Source organism: Branchiostoma belcheri, unplaced genomic scaffold, assembly GCF_001625305.1.
Source record: "Branchiostoma belcheri isolate BF01 breed outbred unplaced genomic scaffold, Haploidv18h27 scaffold40, whole genome shotgun sequence".
Lineage (NCBI taxonomy): Eukaryota > Metazoa > Chordata > Leptocardii > Amphioxiformes > Branchiostomatidae > Branchiostoma > Branchiostoma belcheri.
The window spans coordinates 183,732-196,602 of record NW_017804021.1 but is presented as its reverse complement, the minus strand read 5'-3'; the positions used below and the strand labels follow the sequence as shown (position 1 = coordinate 196,602).

At 41.3% G+C, this 12,871-nt stretch overlaps 1 protein-coding gene across 3 annotated transcripts in view; it reads right to left on the bottom strand.

The window, feature by feature from the left end:
• Positions 1 to 1,824: 1,824 nt before the first annotated feature.
• LOC109477656 (cytidine monophosphate-N-acetylneuraminic acid hydroxylase-like) overlaps positions 1,825 to 12,871 on the bottom strand; it is a 14,811-nt gene continuing 3,764 nt past the window's right edge. For 2 of the 3 annotated variants that reach the window (XM_019778992.1, XM_019778993.1), the window contains exons 2-16: positions 10,737 to 10,854; positions 10,047 to 10,144; positions 9,473 to 9,564; positions 8,036 to 8,145; positions 7,443 to 7,633; positions 6,537 to 6,684; positions 6,249 to 6,330; positions 5,751 to 5,888; positions 5,481 to 5,616; positions 4,988 to 5,134; positions 4,626 to 4,800; positions 4,119 to 4,235; positions 3,734 to 3,849; positions 3,290 to 3,405; positions 1,825 to 2,775 (exon numbers count right to left, since the gene is read on the bottom strand). In XM_019778992.1, coding sequence (XP_019634551.1) covers positions 2,663 to 2,775; positions 3,290 to 3,405; positions 3,734 to 3,849; positions 4,119 to 4,235; positions 4,626 to 4,800; positions 4,988 to 5,134; positions 5,481 to 5,616; positions 5,751 to 5,888; positions 6,249 to 6,330; positions 6,537 to 6,684; positions 7,443 to 7,633; positions 8,036 to 8,145; positions 9,473 to 9,564; positions 10,047 to 10,144; positions 10,737 to 10,847 — 1,890 coding nt within the window. In that variant the 5' untranslated portion in view covers positions 10,848 to 10,854 and the 3' untranslated portion in view covers positions 1,825 to 2,662. Of the gene's footprint in view, positions 2,776 to 3,289; positions 3,406 to 3,733; positions 3,850 to 4,118; positions 4,236 to 4,625; positions 4,801 to 4,987; positions 5,135 to 5,480; positions 5,617 to 5,750; positions 5,889 to 6,248; positions 6,331 to 6,536; positions 6,685 to 7,442; positions 7,634 to 8,035; positions 8,146 to 9,472; positions 9,565 to 10,046; positions 10,145 to 10,736; positions 10,855 to 11,578; positions 11,788 to 12,871 lie in introns of those variants that run through there. The other variant, XM_019778991.1, reaches the window with a different exon arrangement.

Here is a 12,871-nt window from a genome sequence, read left to right as displayed (position 1 = left end):
TAAAAATAACCCCAAAGTCCAAAATTATACAATTTAATGCAGTGTACATATATTACCAATTTTCATCTTATTTGTGTTGAATATCAGGGCCAAAATGTAAATTTATGGTCAGAAAATGGCCAAAAAACTGGATAGAATATTTTAAAAAGCCTACACACAAAAAACTCCGGGGGCCAGTTCATGCCAAATTCGGGGTCATTTGGATGAAAAATAGCGGAGTTTAATTCATTTGACCAAATGACAGAATAACAGAGAAATTCTTTTACAATGGAATCTGTGGTTTAGTCTTGAGGTCACTATGATCCGCTCCGCTGGGAAAAATTATCATATTTTTCATTCCAACATTTCATGACCAAACATGGCGACGGCACACTCAAGTTATATCAACTTATTTTATGCCGCCACCAACACAAAGTACAAATACAGGACAGGACAATACTCATTTTCACTTGCTCAGTGAGGAAAGTCGTGTAAAGTGCCTTAAGCCACAACTATGTCAGAAATTAATAAATTTCATCTGCCTTTTACACAGCTATTGATCGCTAAAATGTCTAAAGAATTTGGTAAATTTTGGGAATTTTTACAAAAATACGTCTTCTTTAACCATCTGCTGCACCTCACTAAAACGCTTTGAGCAAATTTTTAATTATATTTTGTCTTAGATATGGATAATCAAAATACGTTGAAGTAAAAGAAAATCTGTTATTTTTGGGGGGTTATAGAAGGTAAAAAAAGATGCTATATTAAGCCCTTCATCTGGTGATACAGTTATACTTTTACTTTAAATTCTAAATATGATGTATGTGTATGTGAAAATTAAAAACAAAGAAAAAAAACTAAAAACTATCATGAAAGTTCATCTGTGTTAGTAGTAATCATAGTAAAACGTTGAACTTTATCCTGATGAAAGCGACAGTGGTCGCTAAAAATTTGATCTCTCTATAAACTATGTGTTGGAATAAAGTTCTATGCTTTACAAAGAAGAAAAAACTAGCTATAGAATTTATCTTATTCAACTAAAAGCTTACAGTAAGTCAAGCATGAGATGGAAGATTGGGTGGCAGGCATCCTTTTCTACATTTAAGGAGGGGATATGTTAGAATGAAAATAGTGAGTATACGTATCAAAAAGTTTCAAATTTTAGGATTACCAATATGATACCAATGGGATGTAAAACAAATGCGTTCAAAATCAAATGCAAAAACAGAAAAAAATGGATTAATGTAATAGGCTATATTTTTTAGTGTTGCGTCAGATCTTTGGTAGCAGTGGTATAGAATACTTAATACGCAATTTAATTACATTACGTAGCAATGCTTTTACAGATATACATGTATAAAAGTAGCCCATAACCAGTAGCTATATACAATGCCAACGGTAGCCAGTCGAATGTGGTATAGGCTATACTAAAGTTATAACATAACCGTTCAGAATTTTGTGAATGAATTATCTGCAAAGTCTATTATAGTATAATATTATTACAGTATAGTAAACAACAAGCTGAATTGTAGGCAAAACTGTATCAGGTGAATAAAGTAACCTGTGGTGTCGTGGTATATCAAATTCCTCAATTCAACCACTGTCAAACCCCAGACATATCAAACAATGATTCTGGACTGAAGCTAAATATGTGGCGTGTTGTGGTCTAGTATCGGGATCACCTGTCTGTAACTCATGTTTATATACACCTTGAAGACATCATCACACCTCTGGAAGACAAAGCTTTAACGTCTTAGCCTGCTCTTGCGAAAAGCTTACTAGTGTACAGTGGTAGTTTGAAACTCAACCTAGTTCGTGCATCCATTCCAAATGCAGAACTGGTCTGGTGTGCTACATGCATATTTATTCTGCATTGTAAGTGACGTGTTCGCATGACAGATACATACCAGCGACTAGATTGTACATTCAAGAAATCATGTATATACATTAGTTTCTGGGCTGCGATGCTAACATCTACCAGTTCGGAACTCACAATGCCTCCTTACCAGTTCCCTAAGTACAGAAATGATGGCTACGCTACGTGTATTGTATTGTATTGAATTTGCATTATATATTGTAGTACATATTGCATTATATATTGTAGTACTCATTCTCTTACCCCATGTACATATTCAAATGCTATTAGTGACCTATATGTGCCTGGACATTCCTGGGTTGGTCGGAATACTATTTTTTTTCAAGTTTTAGATGGGGTAAGAATGTATGTGCGTTGTTTGGTTGACCCTTGATATAGTTACTTGTTGCATGAATATCTGAATTAACATAACGTACTAAATAAGCACTATTCCAAGGCTTTCTTTCGTGTATCTACTAGTGCAATGGGGTGCGATTTCCTCACTTGCAATATTCACAATAAAGTCATGTACCAGATAGTAAAATTCAAACATTTCTTAACATTAATCTATGAACACCCTGCCACCCAGTATAAAAACACTGACCAGTCCACATCCACCAGTTGTACATAAGTTGTACATAAGTTAAGTTGTATATATTGACTTAAGTCATGATCGTTTTGTTTAACCTCTATATAATTTATGATGATTATGTATGTTCAAGAAATAGAAGTGGAAAACGATAGATGAATTGAAGAACACGTGGAACGATTTGTGTACGAAATGCCTCACTTGAATCCCATATTTCTTCAAAAAGAATGTGTATTGTTTTATTGCTTAGTTGTCATGGTGATCGCGAAGTAAACAACCGTTGCCAGCGATGCGATAATCCCGGGAACGAGAAGAGCCTTCGCCTTGCTCAGTTTCTGCAGTAGACGGGGAACTGTGGATGGGAAAAGTAGCAGAATATTCGTTATGAAGATAACCACTATAATGTGTACAGTTCGTACAAGAACACGATGGCGTATACTTCTGTATCAGTCTGAACTTTATAAAACATGCAACCATCAATAATTTACGCACCTTTATCTCTATCTTTAGACGATTATTATTATTATTCATTAATTAATTTTATCAATATTATTCAATAAATTTGGAACAAATATGAAAGAAATGGTTGGGTCTTTTTACAAGTTTTAGATCATTAAAAAATCGTAAAAAGAAATCTGAGATTTTAGTTCTCCTGGAAGTATGCGATTCTCGGCTTGAATTTCTCCATTTCGCGATCGTTCACCTAATTTCCAGACCTTTTAAACATTTGCCATTCTGCCTGCCAATCTTCCCCACACCCAAGTGCTGTCAACCTATATGACAAAAATAAGCACAAACCCACAGCTAGCTCAGCTACACCACAAAAAAAGTTTTCATAGTGTGAATCATGACAGCTATGCTGTTACCAATTGAGTCGTTCTTGTCTGACGGTCTCTCGAAATGAATCAGGCGCTGTCTGCGCAGGAAGCCTGGCCAATCAGGTGGCTGCTGTGGAAGAAGGATCTGCATGTGGTTCCAGAACCTGTGGATACGAGGAGTAAAAAAACACGATCTGTCAGAAGACCGTTCTGAAACACATCATTATTGGGTTTTGGGTATTAGGTTTCTTACGACACAACCAAAGACATTCTTCCAATAATTCCGACCCCCTGATGCTATGCAACTTGGGAATTTTTACCCTCCCGGTCGCTATGTATCCTGGGAATTGTAAAACGATGAATGCTATCCAAGAGAACATGACGGTGAGTACCATTAGGAGTGCATTGCGTGATTACAACTTCTGCATATATGTCTTACTTCCCACCCGAGTACCGATCGCGACCTTTTAAGTACAAGTATCAGTGTCTTACCTGAAGTGAAACGTGTCTGGGTTACGAGATATCCTGTTCTGAAAGCCGATGTACAGGTCGTCCCAAAACAGACCCTTCAGAACTGTCTGGCGGTGGACTCCGATCCGGTTCTTGATCTGGGTGGGATATATACACGCATACAGAATGTCCAACAAAGATATACCCAACTTTAAAAAGAAAATAACCAGGATATACTCAAAATGAACTCTATTGTGTGACGTAGGTCGTATTTCCGACCCCTTCACATGCTGGGAAAAATGAAAAACTCTGGGTAACTCAGGGGGACACGGCTACACAATACGCATGCGCCGCACATAAGTTGCTATGGTAACGTGTCGCTGCATGAGTTACCCATAATTCCGTCTTTTGGAATATGGCCGATTACCTCCAAGTACGCATGCTCCCTACTCGGTCGCTGTTCGGGGAAGCTCAGGTCTTCGAAATCCACCAGAAAGTCGTACCCTCCCTCGATAGGATGGAAGTCTTCATCTGTTTCTATCATCTGTTTACAAAATAGAATGGAACAATAAATCAATATTACCTATGCCTAAACTGGATAATTAACTACTAGTATGTCCGCCCACTCACTTTGGAACCCATACTTACAAACATAGCATCAATTAGCGCGACAGAAAACAATACTTCTGTCCCGAAAGCAAACTCTCTGTCTCATGGTTCTCTGTCACCAAAGAAACCAGTGTAGACACCAACACAATGATACGAGTAACAGACAGTTTAGCCTGACAAGAATTATTATCACGTATGGCGAGGTAAGCATGAATATGATTTTGGACGTGTACATATCCAGCCTTGAAGAATTGCTATGAGTACTAGTCTGCAGGCTACTTGTAATTGAGTCTACTGCCCATGTGTTAACCAATGGCATACTCACCCGCAGAACTAGGTTGTAGTCTCTGAACCCCGCCCACTCGTAGTAGAACCGGATCCAGTCTGGGAAGGCGAAAATCTCGCTTGCTATGCTCTCATTGATCTTGTTAATGTAGAAGTCGAAATCCCAGTTGTCTTTGTAGATCCTAGTTCCCGGGGGAGGATCCACAATTGCACGTCTGCAGGGAATAGTTAGGATATCGATAGTCAAGACCATAGCAAAAACTGTCAATCAAGTGAAATCTAATCTCCACCCACTCACTTTGGAACCGAAACATACAAACCTAGCAAAAGGTTACCGCACCCCAAACAATACATCCGTCCCAGAGGTAACATGTACATGTACTTGTTTGTTTCCCGTTTTACCTGCGATCCACGGTGTCGTCCAGAATGAGTGCCAGGTCCAGGATAGCGCCAGGTTTGGGTGTCCAGGTGATGATGTGGTCGGAATACCTGTTGATGAGAGAGTTCAACTGCTCCGCGCTGTTCTTCGTGTTGGTTTCACGGATGTACCTGGAACGGAGGGAGGGCTCGGTCAATCAACATGTATTTGCATGTCATTGTTCTGAAAGAATAGACAGCCAATCACGCTGCCCCTCGAACGTATGTGGTAACGTGATTGGCTCTCCCTCTAACAACGTAAAGGGACAGGAATGACGAATCACAGTACGGTATACGCAAGGGTTGTTGTTTGAGATGTAAAGGCGGTGTGCATGGCTTGAGAGATTAGAGAGAGAGAGAGAGAGAGAGAGAGAGAGAAAGAGAAAGAGAGAGAGGAGAGGGAGAGAGAGAGAGCGAGAGAGAGCGAGAGCGAAGAATTACATCTATGTATGTTGGGGATCAACCGCAGTCTACCTACCTGTCGCCAGGATACGCTTCCACGAAGTAGCCAGCGAAAGGACAGTAGACTTTGGGGTTAACATCACGCACTACTTGTGTTTTGTAGTACAGCAGCTTTTTTCGCTCAGTGGCAATGAACCTGGCCTTCCATTCATCTATATAAAAACAATAGTTTAAAGACATGGGCATCATAATAGATACATTTTTCTGAGTATATTAATCAACAATGAACAAGTGAGAAAACAACTCATAATTAGATTTTACGCGCGTCCAAAGTAGATGGTTGTACCTGTGTATCGTCCTCCACTAAAGGTCATAGGGAACCCGGATGCACCCCCTGCGAAGTCACTCATCATGATGTCCACATTCTTGGGCAGCTGCATACCGTTAGGCTGTGTGCAGTCCACGGTGTTCAGGATCAGGTGGCCTAAAACACAGAATCTTCTTTCTTTCTTTCTTTCTTTCTTTCTCTCTCTCTCTCTTTCTTTCTTTCTTCCTTCCTTTCTTTCTTTCTCTCTTTCTTTTCTTTTTCTTCTTTTCTTTCTTTTTCTTTTTTTACTTTTTTACTTTCCTACTTTCCCTCTCTCTTTCTTCTCTCTTTCTTTCTTTCTTTTTTCTTTCTTTCTTTCTTTTCTTCCTTGGGAGACAGAAATGGGCTTCAAAAAAGGTATGATCAAAATGTGATAGTAGCACACTAACGACTACACGCGTACACATTTACAGACAGAACATTATACTTAAATTGCCACAAACAAATAAATAAATAAAATAAATCCTGCAGCCCCACCCTTGTAGTCCACCAAGATGCAGGTGTCCATGTCAGGATGTACGCCGTCCATCAGGATCATGAAGCGGAGGTCAGCATTGATCTGTTATACACAAACATATCATAAACATAACTTATAACACAAAGCATAACTTATCATTTATTGTTGGGTGGTTCGCTCAGTTCTTTTTTCTTAAAAAAATAGTGAAAATAAAAAAAAGAAAAGAATTGCATACTTCATGGAAGTCACGCAATCATGAAAAGCAGTCAGGAAATGTTCCAGGTACAACGTAGAAAAAACAACCTCACCTCTTGCCACACACCAAAACTGCAGACGTTGATGTTGTTCAGTTGGACCCCGCTCTGCTCCAGCTTGCAGAATACCGGCATAGCCGTGTCTCCAACGTAGATCGGGATGTTTGGGTTCTTTTCCGACAGCAGTGCTAGAGTCGGGTAGCTGGCAAAGGCACAACGTGTACATGTACAATAAGTTAGCATTGTAACTCCCATATACTCACAAAATTCTCAATATGTTGAAAGCACAGCATGTCAAAGATATCTGCAGTACATTTCAGGTAAGATAAAAGTAGAGAGAAAGAAAAAGAATTACTTAGCCAGGACAAAAGCCCATTGCACCGTATCCATTCAGGGAAATAGCCCGAGCGCCCACCAAAATGCAGGAAGCCTCCTGAAGCTGCATAAAGTCAGGGTGATGCGATGAACAGTTATAGACACATTCCGTTACAATATAAGTTATTGATGATTTTCACACGTCTCATAATGCTTAGTGCTGGTCATGGCGCCATGACAGTTCTCAGTGCATCATGGGTAACTCACTTTCGAAGCAACCACAACCTAACGCTAAATTCAACTGGATAGTCATCATTTTGTAGACTGTAACCTACATAGGCTTGTAAACAACTTGCCTACATATGTGACCAAGACTAATAACTTTGCCAACTAAGAAGACAAGAAGAAGAACTGGATATCTACTGAAATGTCATCATGTCACTTTGGAGTCTACCCGCTTCTTACGTCATATCCTCGACCAGCACTAGGCATTATGGGAAGTGTGAAAATGATGAATATCGCAGTTCTGACTGTGCATGTGCAGCGCGATGCATTGTGGTCTAGGTCAAAGTTCAAGTTCCTTTGGCTACTAGGTTAAAGGAAAAAGGAAGGACTGAAGGACAAATAAGAACATTTGACTCTAACCTCAGATGGTCCGAGTGTACGTGACTTATGTAAATGAGGTCAGCACGTGACAGCCTCTCCAGCCAATCAAAGGGCGGCTCGTGCAGAAGCCACCACCCCCTGGCGAAGGCGGGTCCAGTCAGCCACGGGTCGAAAAACATCGTCTTGTCTCCCAACTTCAGCTCCATACACGCATGCGCGAAAAACGTCAACTACAAATAGAAATACACATCCTTACATCACACAACTAAACTAGTGTAATCTGTTAGGCCGCACCAAGTTATTTTATGGGGGCCTGCATGGGGGGTCTACGCTGAATTCTGAAACCTCTTGATTACGCTATACGATAAATTCCAAGTGGCTACAACGCATTACGTAGAATTAAAACGGCGAATACGCTCTACGCAAAATGCGCCAATTACGCTCTACGTTGAATTAGAGCGGTCCGTCTACGCTCTACGTCGAATTAGAATTAAAACGGCCCATTACGCTCTACGGAAAAGACCGAAAAAAAACAAGTTATCTAAATTTGAAATATACTTGAAATATACAAAGGGACGACAAATGTTAGGACACAGTCTGAAGTCTGAAGACAACAAGGGGCTTTTTTTTACCTGCACTTCTCCGAGTCGGATAGTCTGCGGGCGTCTCGCGTCGTTGTCCCACGGTTTAGGCGGAATCAGCTCCACCAAGGCTAATCCCCCATCTTCGTCTAACTCTGGAACTGGATGCGAAAAAAATGAGAATAGTGCAAATGTTTGAATCAAGAACTCCGTTCAGATGTACATGTACATACTGATGTATACGATGACCTTTCGCGTTAAAGTAGGATGTCTAAATCCCTTTAAGTACCATTTAAGTATGTTCATAACCCTCCTCCGACCACCAACAAAGGTTGGCTGAAGGTGATTCATATCACTATCGAATTTGAGTCAAATTTTACCCCCGAACACGCCCCGAGGACTGCCGACCTACTCCCGAACACTAGCCATATACCAGCCAACCATGGTCGAACCTCCCGTCTGCACTAGAATGTTTTAAGCATTTTGAAACAATCGACTAGGTAGCCTGGAATCCAGTCGTACGTGATTGGGGCTGTTGGGTGTTCGGCCAGGCTGTGTCTTCGGGGCTCTAATAGCTTCCCCCGCCCAGTACAACAGGTCGACCCGGTAGGAGTGTTATGCTAATACTGAATAGAGATGACAAACTTGGGGATTTGATTTGCCCCAACACGAATGTCGTTCGTGGCAGGGCTAATCAATCTCCCATCGTGAAATACCGGGAAACTGAGGCGGGCGGGAGAGGACCCCCCCACCCACCACGTAAGACTGGATACCAGGCTATCGACTAGGCGACCACGCGGAACGCCAGCCAAACTCAGTCGACCTTGCTCCCGATCTACTCCTAACGGGGAGTTTTACCCGGAGGCCATATTCGGTTATGTGTGACAGGGGCTTTGAAGAGGGCCTGCAAGCCCTTTTTCGTAAGGCGTAATCAGGCCTTTTTAACCTTCCTAATCCGTAGGCGGCCGTCCAAAATCATCGTAATTCGTAATCGGTACATTAGCCGTAACGCGTAATTGGTCGTTTTTATTCTCCGTAAAGCGTAATTAGTTACTTTTATGCGACGTAAAGCGTAATCCATGAGATCATAAAAGCGTAGGCTAATTTCAAAATGGTCCAATTCACAACCGATAATGCCGTCCAGTCAACACCGTTTCAAATGGCAAAGGAAATTAGCCGTAACTCCTCTAGATGTGGCGTGACCTGGTATCCAGTCTTTCGCGCGCGAATTCGTGGTTGGGGCGGATTTTCTTCGGGGCTGCTGAAACTATTTCCCGCCCGCCTCAGCTAGGTTCCCCGGTAGGTTTTTCACGACGGGAGATTGATTAGTGGGGATAATCTGAACCCCCGGCGTGCCAAACTCTATCATAGGCGTATCTTCTACCGGGCGGTCTGTTGAGCTGAGCGGGAGGAAACTATTAGAGCCCCGGAGACAGCCTGCCCCAACCACGATAGACTTGACACCAGGCTAGATGTGGCGGGCCGTACCTAACTTGTCCTGTTTGAAGCTGTCCGGAGGGTTGACATACTTCATGCTGGAGGAGTCTAGCTTCCAGCCGTGCTTGGTGCATCGCAGAATACTGCAACAAAAATATCGTTCAGTTATATCGGTTGAAGGTTAGACATCTAGGTAATGAGATACGCAAGGAATCGATACTGAAGCAACTGGCAACTTACAGTTCATAGTTTTTGGGTGGATACCCGTTCAACGTCAGATTCCGTTAATATTTACTGACGAAAAGTAGTGGATGCTACTTGAAATGTTTGAGAGTTTTCCTAAGTTCTCCAATTGCGTAACAATTCCTATCGTGCAGCTAGTCAGAAGTACACGCTAGAAACTAAAACCCTTCCGTGGATAGTTTTGATAAGTTGATAAATACTGAGCCGACATTTAGCTGAACTGTCTGCCATCTTCCTCAGGCAAGTGACTGGTCATACTTCGCACTGCAGCTAGGTGTCGCTGCTGCACTGCGAAGAATCATGACCTCAAACGTTAACGTAAAAAAAAGTTAACTCCAGGAAGCGTAACGTTGTAAATGCATGTATGATATTTATTTCTTACCTGCAGGTGGAATCTTCCACATCTCTAACAAACGTGCCGCCTTGATGCTTGCAGATGTTTCGACAAGCCTTGTACGGTTCCTCGGTGTTCGCTGGATCCTATGAGGAATGCATTATTCTGGTGTTAAGATAAAGAAAGCAAACACTCTTTATTCTTGTGGTCATTGTAGAGACGGGTGGGTCGGACAGAACTAACAAACAATTGGATATCAGCCTAAGGCTAGTCTTATCACACAGGTAAACGAGCTCAAACAAGCAGCCGACTGTGAATAGCTCCTGTCAGACAATTGCCTTCAACTATTTCCAACCTTCTACAGACCATGGTTGGGAGTCAGTCGTGAGCGAGGTCGTCTGTGGTTGGCAGTATTTTCTGGAGGAGATTGGCTACTGGTCGTCTGCGCCAGCCGAATGTTTCAAGATGGTAATTAAAATCAAAAGTGGCTGTGAGACCGTGAGATGTTCTGTCTAGACTATTTTACTTAAAAGTGTTGTGAAGCGGTAGGTTGGCAGGAAGTTAGCAGTAGTTGTAGCATGGTTGGGAGTCAAACGTAACATCACTTGTTTCCCCCGCACATTGCGCTATGGATATGACCTACGTGGGATTTGAACCCAAAACCTTTAGATTCTACAACATTAAAAGCACAAAAGCAACAGCAACAGCACAAAAAAAAGTTGTAATACGAATACAAACCTTGTAAATGATAAAGTTGCCTCTTTCCTTACAGATCAGGTTAACCCCTGGGACCAAGGCAGTGGTTTCCCCGGCAGTTAACCGTAACACTTCCACGCTCCTCTGTTCCATCTTCGCCCTGCAAAGAAGTTATACCAGAGGAAATCCGTTTTATTACCTCCATGATATTGATTGATTGGGCGGAGAATATGACCAACTGATATAGTATATGCAAATAGGCTCTTATAATTTGCATATTCGCAGTGAATGTCAGTTTGGACGGCAAACGTGAGTTGGCAAATGTACGTATGTCAGAGGTCATGCTTGCATACATGTATAACCAACAATATCATACGTTGTCCATGTTAAATGGTAAGGATTTCACCAGTGTGTTGCATGATACTAAGTAGGAACTATGTGAATAATTTGTATGAATGAGCAGGATTGTAAATGTAGGCCATTTACAGGTGGTCATAACCATGCATACGATTTACGAAAGCACTAAACATGTCATGGAGGTATGAGATCGCCGAACTCTAGTTTATTTTTTCTTTCCTAGAACTTGTAAACCATAACTATTTGTCACAACGTAGCAACTCAACGCGAGTAGGAAGAAGGGAGTAGAGATTACAATCTATTCTTAGTGGAGGGGTTTTAGGTTTTGATATTTGATCAAGGACAACTTGCTATATGCCTCTTCATTTTTTTGTAACTACTCTTTTCTCCAAAGCATTAGATAAAGGGCTTAAGACAAGAATCGTTTAAACGACTAATTTTGATAGTGATAAAGAATTCGCAGTTCGCTGTTGGACCGTGTAAGCTGGACGTAAGAATAAGAAAACAGAAGTCATGTTTGTACTCACCTATCTGTCACAAGCTTAAGAACCCTCAAAATATTGGCCAGAAATGTCTGGAAAGGTTTCCGTCAATCCTTGATTTTCCTTATACCCCGTCACTACAGATAAAGTCTATGGGCGCAAGTCTATTACTGTTTGGTCCACCACAGTAAAGCGTCAAATGGTTCCACCTGTTTTATCTGAAATGGCCTTCTGGTTTCTGAGATGCAGCAACGCCTGGGGAAGAGAGTAATTGCGTACGTACACCAGAAAAAACTGGTTTTTAGTAGCCCTAGGCTACTTTTGTACAACTGTCTTAGGCTACTGAAAACCAGTTCTTCTGGTGTACGTAGCCCTTCGTCACCACTGTGTCTAGCAATGTAGGGCAGGTATCACAGTTATGGTTGGCCATAGAAACCTATGCTTAATTACACTAAAATAAGTCCCCATGAAAGTACTTTATCACATTTCAATCTCAAACATTCTTCTGCACCAGAGAGCCACAAGAGTCTGTTTCCCAAATATAGAAAGAAAACCAGGGGTTGTCCAGCTCAAACTCTGACAACAGCTCACAACAGTAAACAAACCCTTATTTTGACCTAATTGCCTTAGACAAGAAGGCTATGAAATCACTTTGCTATAGTGTGGGAAACTATGCGGCATAACTATTGAAGGCATTGTTACCTCCAGTCTCGGAACTCTTGTTTATTCTGTTTCTAAGACGCTAATTGCAGCTAAATACATCTGTGTATGTTCATCATCGCATAAAGAATATACCTGTGAAAGATAAATAAAATCCATTCACAACGAAGTGAGACACAGGCTTAAAATTAAAAAAATCCACTGCAGTTCCAAGGAAGATGCTAGAAGTCCCAAAATCATTTGCTCCCATCCCCAACAGCTATCCCCTGCTCAAAAATTATTCACCTGTACTTGTGTAAAATTTTGCCTCAAATTTTAACGTTATGCTGCAATATCTAAAACCGTCACTAGGAGTCCCATTATAGAACTTAACCGTCATTTTGCTGCCACTAACCGTCCACTAAATATCATTAACAACCATCCGCGTTTTCTCAAGTTTATGTGGAACCAAAAAAAAAAAACCCAAGTACACAACTCTCCGCAGCAACATAGGAACTTTTCCAGCTTGAACTTTGTTCTACATTGTATAACCGCTGCACATCTACCAAATATCATTGAGATACATTCACAAATTTTCGAGTTATCCTGCATACATGCAATCGACAAATGACACAAAAAATCCCGATACAATATAACGATTAAAAAAAGCTAAGATCCACATTTTTCAACTTGAACTAC